This window comes from Mytilus californianus, unplaced genomic scaffold, assembly GCF_021869535.1.
Source record: "Mytilus californianus isolate M0D057914Y unplaced genomic scaffold, xbMytCali1.0.p SCAF_1, whole genome shotgun sequence".
NCBI classification, from domain to species: Eukaryota; Metazoa; Mollusca; class Bivalvia; order Mytilida; family Mytilidae; genus Mytilus; species Mytilus californianus.
In genome coordinates this window covers 29,796,487-29,813,667 of record NW_026262581.1, presented here as the reverse complement: position 1 = coordinate 29,813,667, position 17,181 = coordinate 29,796,487, and the positions used below count along the sequence as shown (strand labels likewise).

At 32.1% G+C, this 17,181-nt stretch overlaps 1 protein-coding gene across 1 annotated transcript in view; it reads right to left on the bottom strand.

Moving 5' to 3' along the window:
* The window catches only part of LOC127701167 (potassium voltage-gated channel subfamily C member 2-like), a 68,501-nt gene extending 51,832 nt beyond the window's left edge, over positions 1–16,669 (bottom strand). The window contains exon 1 of the mRNA XM_052204995.1: positions 15,343–16,669. Coding sequence (XP_052060955.1) covers positions 15,343–15,619 — 277 coding nt within the window. The 5' untranslated portion in view covers positions 15,620–16,669. The remainder of the gene's footprint in view (positions 1–15,342) is intronic.
* Positions 16,670–17,181: the final 512 nt, after the last annotated feature.

Below are 17,181 nucleotides of genomic sequence, written 5' to 3'. Positions count from 1 at the left end.
CCTTAAACTGGACTGGTGTTCAAATCTCTGCCATAGATTTATTTTGTTTGACGTTTGTAACGTTACATTTGCCATAGATTAGGAGTCTGCCATAGATTTGGAACCCACCATAGATTTGAGTCCTATATATATATATGACTTTGCCTAAAAAGGAGTTATGTGAATAGTTTATAAGTTTTGAGACCTTTTTTCCCCTGACGTGCAATATTCAGGCTTTCAGTTTTGACATTTTGTATGAACCTAATTTATGAGTAAAAAACAATACTTTCAAACGAACAGGATCAATATCCAATTTGTATTTGCAATGGTTAATCTTTTTGAAGCCTTAAAAGTTTGTAGATAAGCATACTGAAACAATATATGGTGCGTCTATCTGATACTGAATCCATAAAAATTGAACACCCGTTTCCAGCTGTTTCAAGTCAGATCGATATTTAATTAGCAAAATCAAAATAGATGAGTTTCCGTGATGTCTAACACAGCCATCAGAACGCACCGTATCGTTTCATGTATATTTCACCTACTGTCATTATTGTCGATTGCAGTCAGACGGGGTTCGGTTTATCGATGCCTTGTGTCCAATGTTAGAAAAACACGATAACAGGAGGTTACAAAGTGTTAATCCAATTAGATATACGCATCATTGGAATACAAAATCAACTATACTCTACAATTAAATAACATGGGATTAGGTCAACTGCGTGCATTCGCAAGTTTTCTCAGTACAGTTGTTGCTATCGGCAGCAGCCGACAATTAAATTGAATCATTTTATAGTACTTCTGTTGAATAATTGATAAATAAAAGTACCATAGAACTCCAAATGACCGTGAATATCTTTAAATTGCAAAGCTCTTGCTAATAATGTTAATGGATAAGGGATAAAAGGTCGTCCATTCTTAGCTTTTCTTTGCTATAAAACTCTTTAAACAATCGCACCAAATATAATGGATAGTATCTAACACCTTTGGTCTAGTAATCATTGATTGAAAAAAAAGAACTTTCCAAAGAACTTTTTCTGTTACCATATTAAAAAAAATCGATTTTCCAGTTGTTTCATTTCCCAAATCACTCAGTAAACGTCACATATTTAAGAATTCGTGACATCCATGTACATAGCGAGTTTTTTAAAACAAAATTTAAAGTTACAAATTTGACTTTTATTTAGTTATAAAGTTAACTTAATCATGGATCAGTATCATATCATTTAATGCTAGTATGATCATAAATAACATCTTCATCCATTTCATATGACAGATTTTTGCTGTACAATCAGTATAATTAGTTATCTAAATCGTAGTTGGAAGAATGATCAAATATAGAATTTGTAATTCCATGATATTGACATCGATAAGTGAATAAATGGACGATATATGCAAATTTACACGAGAATTCAATGTTTTTATGTTTAGGCATTCGGGATGTTAAGGTTAAGATTTTATTAGAATTTCTGACTACTGACTATTATCGTTAATATAAGAGGTTTTTTTTTCTTTTAAAACGTCAGTGAACTATGCCCTATGTTCTCATTTAAAGTTTGATAAGTAAAAATTTAAGGCATTAAGTTTATTAAGCAATTGCCTAGACAATTATTTATGCAATGAAAATATCAGACAAGCTAATTTCCTTAAATAATGAGAGAAATTTCCCTTATTGTTGGACTAGTATCAAAGCAACAAGTTTCTTTTTTAAATACTAGAATAAACTTTCCCCTCGTTTTGTTATACATTTATTCTACAATCGAAATAGTAGTAATACATTGTATGAAAGCTAAAACCATTTCATTTTAAATTTGTTACTACAAAAAATCTGTGAATGGACTCTTTCCATTTCCAAAATCTCCATAAAAAATTTATTATTACATCTGAACTGTATTATCAGATTTATATATAATTATTGTTTGTTTATACGTGTAATAGTGTTTTTTGTTTGTTTTAGCATTTTATATGAAAATAAGAAGATGTGGTATGATTACAAATGAGACAACTCTCCACAAGAGACCAAAATGACACAGAAATTAACAACTATAGGTCACCGTACGGCCTTTAACAATGAGTAAAACCCATACCGCATAGTCAGCTATAAAAGGACCCAAAAATGACAAATGTAAAACAATTCAAACGAGAAAACTAACGGCCTGATTTATGTACAAAATAATGAACGAAAAACAAATATGATTTACAACAACAAACGACAACCACTGAATTGCAGGCTCCTGACTTGGGACAGGCACATATATACAGAATGTGGCGGGGTTAAACTAGTTTAGTATCGAGTTTCATCTATATACTAATATCTTAGACTGATGTCTGATTTTAAACTTTAACTCGTTAGCTTAAAGAGAGTCCTTTTTGTCACAAGAAAAGAGAGTAAAGGACAAAATAAGACGTGAGAAGAGAAAGGACCTGGACCATGTGTTGTTCGAAGAAATAGGGTATTTTCGATTGGTGTGTTTTATTGTACTGTCAAATATCTTATCATGTTATCATTTTTATGTACAGGGCCCGTATGCATGAAGCTACTTAAGTTAAGATTTGTTCCGAACGGACGGATTTTTCTACATGTCCTACGATAAATTAGTATTACGATTGGATATCTTAACTTAAGTAGCTTTATGCATACGGGCCCTGATGTTCAAATCATTTACTGTTTTATACAATTTGTTTACGTAGTCTCATTTAAAACTTCTAAAGACATTTGAGGTTAAATAGCGCATTCAGAGAACGAGAAATCATAATAGAACCACATAATATATGTATAGTACCATGTTACACAGTTTGCTTCGACACATAAGCAATCATAAGGTGATGAGATATTTTGAAATATTATAAAAAGCTTATAAACGGTATAATTCATAAATAATACAAGATCATTGTCAACTGTTAAAATGCTTCTTTGAGAATTTATGATGGCTGTCTAAAACGGACACAATATATTCACAGAAATAAGATAGTATTGAAGGGAATATCAATACTTCTTTTAGGTGTCTAAAACGGACACAACACCTTCATAATAATAAGACAGTTGTGACGGAAATATCAATACTTCTTTTGATTTTTACGACACAACAAAGGATGGAACTAGAAGTGCAGCTTTATAATAAGCTCTGAAACATATGTTGAACATCGATTATATTCCAAACATGAAAATGTCATTTATTCTCTGGGGATCCTGATATTCTTTTCTGTTCTTATATAATAAAGTACAGTGTTTCTTTGAAAATATTTGTCATCATGATCATAAGTTGAGGACTTTAAACTGTACTGTCTTTTCCTAAAACAGTCCAGAAAAAGTCTAAACTTGACTTGATTTGTCTTAAACTATGTCTTGATTGTACTGGACAAAACTATGAAAATAAGGAGATGTGGTATGATTGCCAATGAGACAACTATCCACCAAAGTTGAAATGAAGTGGATGTAAGCAATTATAGGTAACCGTACAGCCTTCAACAATAAGAAAAACCCATAACGTATAGTCGGCTTTAAAATTAAAAGGCCCGACACGAAAAAAAAGGAAACAATTAAATTGAGAAAATGAACGGCCTAATCTATAACAAAACAATTTACGAAAAACAAATATGACAAACATGAACCATCGACAACCTCTGAACTACAGGCTCATGACTTGGGACAGGCACATACAGAATTTGGAGGAGTTAGACATGTTTGAAGGCGCCAACCCTCCCCTTAAACTGGGACTGTGGTGTTAAAGCACAACATAAGAAAAAACGATAAAAATCATTTGAAAAGGGCTTTACTTATTAGATGCTACAAAGCAGAAAAACATCAAACAAAAATATTTTTTGTTATACTACATGCTATTGTCGACTTATGATTTTTGAGTGTCCTTATGTCTCTTCTGCCTTTTTGTCTGAAAATTGAAAAAAAAATTATGATTTTTTAGATTATAAGTCGTCCAATTTTCATTGTGTTTGAGGTAATAAAATTATACCTTAGAACTTTTAATCAACACAAGACAAATTTTGGATATATATTTCCTTGTAAGACAAACTGACATTTATTGACATTAAAGGATTCAGTACAATATGATAATAGTAAAAGGTCAGACTAAGTACACTACAGATTACCCCGACATTTATCCTGAATGATACTTCATATGGCATTTTAGTATTGCATTCAATATACAGCTGATCTTTATTGGAAAATCTGGTCGCTTAAGTCAATAATTTGACTCGATGTGTTGTAATATTAATATGTGGATATTTATTTTCAAAACATTAATTCTTTAGCAACTGAACATTGACGGGGATGTCATTTGATAGCAACCATATGTTGGATTTATTATTGCACAACACGCTTATGTAATAACATAAAAGCAGGAAATTTCAATGCAGGAAAATTCCATTAGTTTGTAATATTGCACGGTTATGACATATAAACCATTAATGCTTCATTGCACAAGTAATAATCAATGAGAGAGAAAGAACAATACGAAAAAAGGGAAAACCCCTTAATCCAGTTATATATGAAAATATTATGTAACAGGATAATTAATCAGGTCGTGGAAATTAGTCTTCCATAAATATTCTTATATGAAGAACGTTTAAACATAGACAAAAGAAACCGTAAAATAATTTCATGAATTTGATTGTTGAATTTTGACTTCATATTTCTAACCTCGACCCTTGACCAGAGTCAGATGTCTGATGTCGACCTGTGACCAGAGTCAGATGTCTGATGTCGACCTGTGACCAGACATGTGACCAGAATCACATGTCTGATGTAAAGAAACAAAAATAACGGTGTAGTCCCTAAATCTGTATAAAATTATGCCTATGTACCACTTTATTGAATATTTGTTTGATAGCTGTTTTATTGGCGGTAATCGTATCAATTCGGTCAAAATAGAACAACATTGCAGCATCAAATTAAAAAACCCACTAACTCCGTTATTTATTCCGTGTTTTATGCGTTTTAACCATTTCCGGTTTATAAGATCAATAGTTCAGGCCTTCCATTTGATTTCAGAGGTTCATGATATTTTATAGCTTTTATTGAATATCCAAGCGGGTTATGTCCTTTTTCCGAGTCGAAGGTTGTGTAAATAAAACGACATTTTATAAATGTAATGCGTCCGCAGCGCTTTTCTGGATATTATGTGTCCTTGTATTCAATGAAGGTATCTCCGTTTAAAAATCTATGGAATAATTTAGAAAAAAGAACTCGATTAATGCATTTGGTATCTGAATTTCATCAAAGAGAACCCGTAATTTAATAGTTTGTACATTTATTTCACAACTGTTCTGTTTACTATATATATTTACACTTATTAAGAAAAACAGAGTCGTAATAGACAACTAATACTGAAATACAACCACTGATAAATGGTTTTTTTTGTGTTTGTTCAGGACAAAATTGGATTTGAACAAATGTCTTTTTCCTTATCAGAAAATTTAACTTGCCAATACGTCACCAAGCAATCTTATTGTAAAACATTTAGGGAAAACATGGTTAAGACAGCAATAGTTGCATTATAAGTTGTGAGCATTAATCCTTGCCTCGCAGAGGAAACGCATATAATAAGCCTTCAATTTGTATCATTAATGATTATGTACTTTTACTTTTCGGAACGGAACACATTTTAAAAGTTGATTACATATCTGAATTATTTAAATTCATTTAAATAATGTTTAATGTATAATGCTGGGTATTCGTTTAGTCAAGTTTTCTTCTTCTTCTAAAACAACTTGATCTTTTCAGAAAATTGGATTGACTATTAACTGATGTTTCTTATACGCCATACCGGCACTAAAGCTATAAGAAGAAGAATGTTCAATTATACATTAGAGATCCTACCTTGTTCTTCTGAATAAAATAAATTCTGATAGTTCTGATACGTTCGAAATATGCCCAAAAACATAAAGCTCCAAAGCGAATTTTCCCAATATTTTCTTAGATTTTGGAAAAAATGTAAATAAAATTTATAAATTATATGCGTTTGAAGCACTTTTCTGTATTTCACTTCTTAAGGAACGCTCGAATAAAAAAATATGAAAGCCAAAAATGTATAAGTACCAAAACACGTGACTAGCTATATGACAAAAAAAAAAATAAAAAAACAAAAAGAAAATAAACTGTTGACACAGAGATATGCTTCGCCTTTTTGTAATTTTGATAATAATGCAAATATTTAATGCAAATGGCAATATTTAAACATACAAACTATACAAAAACATTCATTCAAAGTCAATGAACCATGACTAAAGGTGCAAAACCAAATAATCTCCAAGGAAATGAGAAATGCCAATGCTTATAAAACTGCATACCAGCTACCATTGACTTATCATATGTGATTCTCTAAAAACTAACCTAAACACAAACTTTAACTTGTAAACAATGTAAAAGTATCAAAGTCGATGAACCTTGGTATGGGGTGGGGGCCAAATAATCTCCATGGGAAAAAGACTTGCAAACGCTAATACTATCATTGACTTAACTTTAGTGGTTCCTCTTAAACTGATATAATCACAAACTTTAATATGTTAACTATGCAAAACATTCAAAGTCAATAGACCATGACAGAGGGGGTGGAGCCAAAAAATCTCCATGGAAATGAGATTTGCCAATGCTTTTGCATCTGCATACCAAATATCATTGCCCTACCACTAGTGGTTCCCCTTAAACTGACCTAATCACAAACTAATACATGTTAAGTAAGCACATTTTTTTTTCGAAATCGCGACGACATATAAATACATGTGTGTCAAAGAGTATGTCATAAATAAATACATTCCTCTGCACATTTCAATAGTACACACAAAAATTGAAATACAACATTTCAAATTAAAATTAATCTCAGGTCCTTTTTTTATTACAGTATTGCAAACATAGACAGGATGATACCTTATTTAAGCCTTAGCAGCTGGTTGTTAACTACTTCTATAGAGAATTGCTCTGCAATTTCAAACAGCTAAAAGATTTTTTTACACAATTGCCGCAAAACATTCATCAGACAAATTGTACAAAATTAAGCATGATATCATGGAAACATTCTAATTTACCAGTATATATTGATTTGATAACTATTGAGTAATGAATTAAATCTTCCACTCAGTAAAAATGACAGAAATTACACAACCGAATCTTATCGTCTGCCAAAATCTTCCTCCGCTCAGCCATAAAAATCGAACTTTTCTCTATGATTAATATGATTACCATCGATTAGGTAGACAATTATTTGAAGAATGACTTAGAATATTTCGACATGTATTTAGATATGCCTTAATCACAAATACAAAAGAGAATATAATATGTATGAATATACGGAAGATCGGTTATGTTTACAACGCCTCGTTTCATAACAGACATGTTTTTTAATCATTGAAGTCAAATTCTATTTAATACATCATAATGTTATAATTGCATTCCGTACATTCGATATTTCTCCTCCGAATGACCTCCTGTCATTCCATTGAATAATTCCATCGACTTATGTCATGGTGAGGTCTTACATTTCACACGCAAAAGAGTTTAGGAAATAATCTTATGAAGGGATAATCAGCGGGAAAATATCCGTAAATGAACAAATATAGACAAGATAACAATAAGAATTTCTGATTAGATGATCTGACATTCGGTTATCCTCAATCTTTAGAATGTAAATCTAGCACACCAGGGGAAAGCTTACTTTCGGATGATAACTTTATATGGCGCCAAGAAGTAGTTCGAGGGATTCCAAGTTCTAATAAAAGCTTAATAAGAATTCAAAAAGATGTGTAATCCTAGACAGAAGTAATCAATATTATTCGATCCTCTACTTTTCAGATTTAGCAAAAGCATATTGTATTATCAATGTTCCTATGTTTCCTCTGTTAATTGGAAACGTTTGATTCTAATTTTGTCGGTATGTCTTTATGGTTATCTAACTACTAGTATATTGTCTTTTTGTGTATACTCTGGATCTTCTCCAAATCTGTGCTTTGAATCGCTACTGTCGAGCAGTGACCCAGTATCCAAGGCCAATTTGGGTCGACCTGGACTCCTACTGCTCTACGAAATTCAGGAATTTTGATTTATTTTCATAAAACGTGGAAAAACGCATCGGGTCGATACCGCTGCTGATGGACTGCTATAGTCTCCGATGGAATTTTCAGCTCGGTAGTAAGTTCTTCGGTACTGACATTATTTATAACATACATCAACTAAAGTTCCAATTTTCTCAGACACAACTGATTTTTGATGAATTTAGCTATTCTTTGTAGGTCTCTTTTGTCATATAGTTCCTCTCGTAATCAAGTACTTATACATCCTTGGCTTTCAGACGCATCAAATTTATAAAGTGTTATTTTCATAACGATTCCAGAGAGTACAAAAATTCTAGACTAACCTTCAATAGTTATTCTCGAAAACAAACATGCTTAGCGGTCTGACGTAAATACTACACGCAAGTTCTTAAGATTTTCTACATGCAAGGCCGTGCGTTCCACAAGGAGTCAAAGAGTAAACAGTTATGTAACTAATATATCTCAGCAAAATGCCTCCTCCGAACACTTGGAGGTTCTTACTGTGTTTAGGTAACCAATACACAGTAAGAACACTTGGAGGTTCTTACTGTGTATTGGTTACCTAAACTACACACAAAAAAGACAATCGTTTAAAGTTTCATCTAAGCTTCAAGTATGTGTTCTTCTACTAATATTTCCGTGCTTTGAACTTACTAAAATTAAAGAACTTTTTATTAACTTTGCAAAAAAGCATATGAAAATAATGGAACTAATTATTTTCGAAGTTTAAAAAACCTATTTGGTTGTTTTAGATAAATTACGTGCTTTTGATGATCCTTTGAAGTCATTGACAATTATGACCTTTCGATACTCTACACAACACGTCCATACAGTCTTATCAAAAAAAAGTTTTCTGATCTAATTAAATGGTCCTGATTGCAGTTTTAATTTCTGCAACTACTTTAAAGCTTTCTTCTATAATAAAAAATGTAAATATGTTAGATATGCTTACTTAAACTGTGATGAGATGACTAAAGTTGTAGATTTTCTACTTGACAATATGTGTGAACGTTTGGGCAATAAAGTTTATCGAAGGTTGTAGCTATTCATATAGGCACCAATTGCACCCCTTTAATAGTAGACTTATTCCTGTATTGTTATGGCAAAACGTGTTAAAGATCCGTCAAAATTCCTTTTAGTTGATAAATCTAATAACACTTAATATATTGATGACATGTTTGCTCTAAATAATCAAAAATTCTCTAATTTTACTGCAGAAATTTATCCGAGGTTGATTACTTTAAATAAATATAATATTAACACCAATAATTGTCTCTTTCTAGATTTTGAATATTTCAGTTTGACACCAGAAAATCTAAACAAAAAATTACGACAAAAGAGACAATTTTTCGTTATCTATAGTGACCTAGCTTTCAGTGCTGCGAATAATCTTAGTTCGAAACTTTGTGTTTTTTTCTTTGTCTTTGTGTTTGTCTTTGTGTAAGTTGTTTTTGTGCTCCAGCCGATCTGCTGACCCAAATCATTTCCAACTGTAATCTAAAGTTTATTCTTATGTTGTGCTTTTACACAAATGTCCAAGGTTAGGTTGATTTGATTGATTGGTGTTTAACGCCACTTTCAACACTATTGTGCTATTTCGTGGTGGTCAGTTTTTATTGGTGGAGGAAGCTGGAGTGTCCGGAGAGAACCACCGACCTTCGACAATCCTAGTCAACTAAGATTGGAGTCGAGTGCACCTACCCCGTGCGGGACTCGAACTCACAACCAAAGTGTTGACTGGCTAGTGATACAGTAGTTCGACTACTCAGACCACTCGGCCACCGAGGTCCCTCCAAGGTTAGAGGATGGTAGAACGATCACAAACATGTTTAACCCTGTCACAAGCCTGTTATTCAGTTGTTGTCGTTGGTTGTTGTATGTTATATTTGCCTTCCGTCAATTTTTTTTTGGTCCTAAATCAGACTGTTGTGTTTTCGTTTGGATTTTTCATATTTTGTTACGCCAGGGACTTTAATAAAAAAAATATTAACACAAATACTGATTATACGGCATGCGTTTTGTTCATTGTCGGAGGTCCTACAGTGACCAATAGTTGCTTAATCCGCTTTATTTTGGACTCTGTTAGATAGTTGTATCATAGGCAATCATACCACATCCCCTTATTTTATATTAACAGAACAGCCAACCTGTTCTAATGGCAACGATGGATGCATGAGAAGAATGCATCCTTATTGTAGTAAAATCCTTAAAATTTTGCAGTCAGAATCGTGCAAATACCAAAGTAGAACGTACAGTCAGGGTCTGACAACCTACCAACAACGGTATCAAATCAATCAAAATAAACACATAAAAAATCTATTACAGTGAACTTAATATTTGACTTAATTACCATTGCTTTGGAGTGTAATGAGGTTCGTTGCAATGCAGGATTCATTTTAAACATATAGACACTAACTCATTTCTGCAACATATACAAAAAATATTATAAATGATAAAGTGTTATTACACATTAAAGCAAATATATCATAAGTAGCGCAGAACTCCATTTAATTCAAATATTACATACACATTAGTTTTCTTAAGTTTCATAATTTCAAGCAAGGAATGAAAATAAATACAAGTTATAAATTCTTTCACAATAGCACCTAGATGTCTAATGTAAAAAGTTTAGACACTCTCATGGCTTATTAAATCTCATATACAGCAGTTACGAAGATTCCGATAGTTGTATTATAGTTGTTAAATCGAGTTCACCCTAAAGTCTTAATTAGTTCTGAAGGCTTGCAATTTCGATTTGTTCAGCTGGACACGGTGATTATAAACTGTTTGAGTTTCTCAAGTTAACCGACCATTTTCAGGGTTCATTTTGCTCTGATGGAGAAACGCACTGAAATTACCATTCTGCAATAAAGCAGAAATATTAATCATGTCATGTATGACATGTTGAGTTGGGAAAAGTGCAAAGCAGAATTAACAAGTGTCGGACCCAAGATTTACATGAAAGCATAACACAGGTCAAACGCGCAAAAGGATTTGTCTATGTTAAAGTGTAATGTTGTCTCATCTTAACTAATATATTGATATGAAGGCAATTTATTCTCTTTTACTAGTACTGTTTTAAAAATGTTATTTTTATCACCGAAGAGTTTCAAAACTCCGAATTGTATATTGTAAACTTTCAGCAAAAGGGACACCCCAAATAAGCATAAAATGTAATAATATTAATAAAAATAATTAATATAGATGCTTTTGAGAAATGGAATGTTTGAGTTATTCATCCGGAACTTAATTTATGCAGTAGTGTTTCAAAAATATTGCACAAGTTGCATTTGAACGTTTCATTTTTAAACATCATGTAAAATGAGGGAGAAGATACCATTACAAAAAATAAACAAAAGAATAGCTTAACAAGGTCTTATGAAACGACATCTATTTCCGACACAAAAAATGTTTTATTAGAAATAAGAAGGTGTGGTATGAGTGCCAATGAGACTACTCCACATCCAAGTCACAATGTGTAAAAAAGTAAACAATTATAGGTCAAAGTACGGCCTTCAACACTGAGCCTTGGCTAACACCGAACAGCAAGCTATAAAGGGCCTCAAAATGACTAGTTTTAAACAATTCAAATAGGAAAACCAACGGTCTAATTTATATAAAATACGAGAAACGAGAAACACTTATGAACCAAATCAACAGACGACAACCACTAAACAGGCTCCTGACTTAGGACAGGTGCATACAAATGCAGCGGGTTTAAACATTTTAACAGGCGCCAACCTTCATCCTAACCTGAAACAGTAGTGTAACATCACAACAAATGTCAATTGAAATGGCTTAACTCGATCAAAAATACATATAGACAAAAACAAGTAATAACCTGGTATCTTTGATGAGTGTTTTATTCACTAAACTATGCCGTCTTCGTTGAATTTGTGAATTCCAGGACTTCTCCTATCCAACAATTAAACCCATGCTAAATATAAGAATAAGAAGATGTGGTATAATTGCCAATGAGACAACTCTTCACCAGAGACTAAATGACATAGAAGTTAACAAGTATCGGTCACCGTACGGTCTTCAACAATGAGCAAAACCCAATCCGCAGAGTCAGCTAAAAAAGGCCCCGAAATGACAAATGTAAAACAATTCTATAACGTGAAAACGGCCTGATTTATGTACAAAATAATGAACGAAAAAAAATATGATAAGCAGCAACACACCCGTTTGACTGTGCAGGATGTAACTGTAACTATGCACCCATATCCGGTATGAATGGGAACGTTAAATCAGATACCTTGTAAAGTTAAGTGGAAGGCTCTCTACACGTTAACAAAACCTTGCAACAACACCGAGGAATATGAAATTGGCCTGTTGCAAGACAAAAATATCTCCCCTATCCAACATACTCTCTTTTTCCAGTTGAAGTTTAAATTTCGCACTTCATTCCGGTCAACTAATTTTGCACAACCTACTTATTGAACATATTGTTAAATTGTTTTCTTCCTGAAAATTCATGAAACACTGAACTCAGATAACATATGTAACAATCAATGATCAAAGCTATTTGTGAAATTAAAAAAAAATATTTAAAGCGCAATTTACACATGATTATCAAAACTAAGGACTGTTACTGTATAGTAGCCAATGACTTAGTTAATTCTCAATCTAATTGTAACAACAACAGCTAAATTAACTTTAAATTACACTTTTCAGGACAATTTCTTAATTTTCAGATCATTTAAGTTTAAACAATAAAAAATGAAATTGGTATTGCTACCATATATTTCTATAGAGATTGCACCGCATTGCAAAGTACTAACGTCTAAATCAATATTTGTCGTGTCAATATTAATGTCCTTGGAGGGAAATGCATCTCTGGATAAGTGAACTCATATTTTTACGCTACAGTATCAAAATAACACACGACAATAAGCTAAGTGAAACAGATAGTATTGCTGTCAAATGAAAGAAGAGATAAGGTCACTTAATTGTATTAATATAACCATTATTCTATATCGGAACACTTATAAAACCTGGTGAAAGGATATCAGATAGCGTTCAAAATATTATAAAGAACATTAAAATTATAAAATTGTTCATTGAAGGATACTAGGACAAGAAATCAAGAACCAAAATAAAAAAAGAAAGTATGGAAGCCGGATGCGGCCAATTTCACGATTTCGCGTTGTATATCTATATGAAAAAAGGCGAAAACGCGAAATATGACAATGCAAAATCGCGAAATTGGCCGCACCCGTCTTCCATAGGAAAGGCAATGCAGATTTTTAGTTTTTTTAGGCATATTCTTCCTATCTTTTATACGATAAATTCCAAAAACTTTCAATAATCTATGAAGCATCTGTAATTTGATTAAATGTTTAAAAAAATTCAAAGTTGTCAATTCTCAAAGAAATGCAGATTCTATATTGTGGATTTTAGTCAAGTTTAGAGGATTTAAAAAATTAATCTGAAGTGAAATCAATACAGTGGGAATTGCCCAAACTTGATTTAAAAGTTTTATTACAGTTGTTGCTGTAAATTATTTGTAAAATCAAATACGATGGTTTCAACAAATAATTAAGTTGTACAAGTTGTAACAGTCCAATTACAAAATGATTTGAATGTATTCTTTGAAAATAAACTGTATGGAAATTCCAAGAAAACAGGATTTTTCTTCACATAAAGAGCCTTAACTACAGCATTGAATTCTCAACCGTCTTTAAACTACAAACAACTTTGATTCTGGACAATTTTCCTTCCATTAAATGTTTTATATAGATAGCCTTAGCCAGGTTTAACACGATTTATGGGGAATTTTTGGCTTTCAATGCTACGTTTTTGATTCAGCCTTCCGACTGTTTTTCGAGTGCCACTGGCGAGTCATTTGGTATATGACTGGTATGTTTGATGAGTTTAATATTCATTTCAGTTTTCCTTTTTTACTGATTTAAAACAAAGCACCCAGTAGTTTTGTATCTTTTATTCTTATTTGTCTATTTGTGGAGTGTTGATATTTGACCAATACATTTAGAATATTCAACTCATTATTTGAAGTTAGGCTTTATTGTATAGAGGACTATATGGTATGGATTTTGTTCATTGTTGAAGGCCGTACTGTGACCTATAACTGATTAAGCTTGAGTTGAGTTTAAAATATTTTTACCCTTGTCCGTTGCTAACATGAAAACTGTAAAAGTAACGAAATTAGAAAACGATTTATTTTCGTGATTTTCGCAAGAAGAAAAAAAAATATGCGAATTCAAATCATGGATATTCTCTTATCTAAAAAAAAAATATTAAATTTCGAAAATCGTGATAAATTAATTGCCGCAAATTAGGATAGAAAATCTTAAATAGTACAGAAAAACGTATACTAACGGGCAATTTACGTCAAAAAATAAAGGAATCCAAGACAAAAAATGCTAACACATAATCGTTTAGCACCATGGTATGACACGTGACATGATAGTTCTGTACAAACGTTTGTTTCACGTGGAATCAAATCTAACCATGGCATCAACAAGCGCGCGCCTCTGCATCATATGACGCAACTGTATTATTCTCTTGGTGAATATAGAATTATTGCCATTCAGAGTATACTATAGTTTCATTATGTTAACACACAGATGAACAATTATTCTGCACCTTGGGTATAACATATAACCACATTTTCATTAATTAACTGATCTGCATTAACATTTACTAATTATAGAATGTGGAACATATAATATTGTACATGTCGCTGTAAAGCCCAAAGCAAATTGTGTATTACAGATTCGATCAATAAATTTCATATCAAAATTAAAGATGACTGTATAATGTTCACAAAGTGGAGAAGACCAATTCCAAGCATATTACAGGAAATTTTCCAAGCCTTCAGTTGATTTAAAAGAAACCCTATCATCTGATAAAATAACAAAACTTTTTAGCAGAACCTGCTAAAAGAAACCCTATCATCTAATAAAATAACAAAACTTTTTAGCAAAACGAGACATAAAAGAGAGAAACGTTGAAATAATAAAAAAATAGCAATATGGAATTCTTTGACTATCTTATCTATGATGCTAAAATTATCCAAGCTATATACAGTCAGATATGCACTTAAAATGTGTATTTATTGATTGTATATTAATCCCTTATGGGTCCACCAACACAGCTACATTTTTATACAAATGGTTGAATATATATTGTCCAAAATAAGGTGGCATTAAAAAATTATAAAAGTTTCAGAATAGAACAAATGAATACTTGTACTTCCATGTATATATTTAACAATATACTTCAATAATTTTCATTTGTTTATGACCAGGATATGAATTATCAAAAAGAAAAATGCAAAATATAAATTAAACTTACCTGTTCTGTAAAAATCAATGACTGAATTGAAAACAGCAGGATGGCGGTCAAAAAAGTATTCATCTTTTTTATCTGAAAGAACATGGTATTCAGCAAGACGCGCTAGTCTTGTGTTAGGTATAGTCCGGAGTGTCGAAACGTGGGTCTCGTGTCGAACACCACCAACATTGAGCAAAATTCGTTCATCGTCACCCGTTTGTTTCTGGTATCCATTTTTTCTGATTGGAGTTGCACCTACATCGTCCAGAAAATTTGACGCTTTCTCCTCATCCTGCATATCCGATCAGACATTTGAATATATATTCCTTGTTAAACAACTCTACTTCAATTATTAAGCGTTGATAAACAAATTATTTAAGAAATATAAAATCATATTTAATTTTATATTGTCCTCGTGAGTCATCAGTAAAATATCCATATATGAAAAGTAACTTCCAATTAATCGTTTCCATATTTAGTTTCATTACAGATCAGCACTAGATTATTTGACTCTTTTATTTATTTGCAGAAAATAGTATAATTCAAGTCACGTGTTTTCCTCAACACCGAAGTTGTTTCCCTTGTGTTATGAAATGATATACCGCCCCCTATCTTAAGAGAATGAACGTACTATCGGAGCGCCATCAAACCTAGTCACTGTCTTCGAATTACTTTGATGAAACATTCGAATAGTAATACATCGGAAGAACACATCCAGGGAATAACTGGTAATTTGCCGGTGCAGTACCATGCACACTGTTTATCGAACTCTGTCTAAATTATTATCTTGTAATCATGGAATAATGATGTCGATCGAACGTTGAAGCCAGACACAACAGGGAATTTCGTGGATTGTTTTAAACACATCAATTTATTATTTATTGTCATATAATGTATAATTCAGCAGCACTGATAAAAATTGTTGGTTCATTAAAGTGCGGAAATATATTTTCAAACTATTTCATACATCCTTGTGGAAATTCCATGTTTTTTTTTTAATTAAAAGTGTAAAAAAGGAGAATACATGAAATAATCCAGGAATTTATCGAAAGTGTCGTTCGAGTGCAGAGTATATAGATATTTTTGTCAGACAACACGGTTCATTATTTTGTGTATCCTCTTTTGTTAATCTATTTCCTTCGTAATCCATTGTCCTTTTATTTTCGATTAGCTTATCCACCCAATATATAATGCATGATTGTCATATTAGAATAGTTAGGATGCTGCGACCAAGCAGACAATGTCAAACTAATTATATTGATCCTAGAATTGTAATCCGTAAAATTTTATTGCAGTTCGTCATAAACACTAAACTTGATGTAATGATATTCTCCCGTGTGGAGTCATCCGAAACTAATTAAATTCGTTTCTCTCTAGGTATTTCCATAGAACAGGATGCCATGCGTTTTTCAAAATGATATAAATGTTTTTAGATAATGTTTTGAGCATTGATTGTACCTTATCGATTCATACGATTGTCTAGAGCAGACTTCATCAGGGTAATTCCTACAATTGCAAAATTGACATCAAAAGTAGCTTTTTCTCTTACAAGAAATATTCATTTCACATGTCGAAGAAAAATCTATAAATATGCAATCTTATATACAACATAATTCTTAACGCTGACATCCAAAGGAAATTTCTAATAGAAATTTATTAGACAAAATGAACAAAAAATATAATTCCAGTTTCGAAACATCTTATCTTTGAGCACAATCAATATTTTGATATTATAAGGCTATGCGAACCGGCAGTTTATTCATTTATAATTTCTCTTCACAAACATCCTTATCAAAGAAAAAGCTAAATAATTGTGTTCAGTTGGCAGACATAGAGATGGCGTTGATATTTGATTTGTTG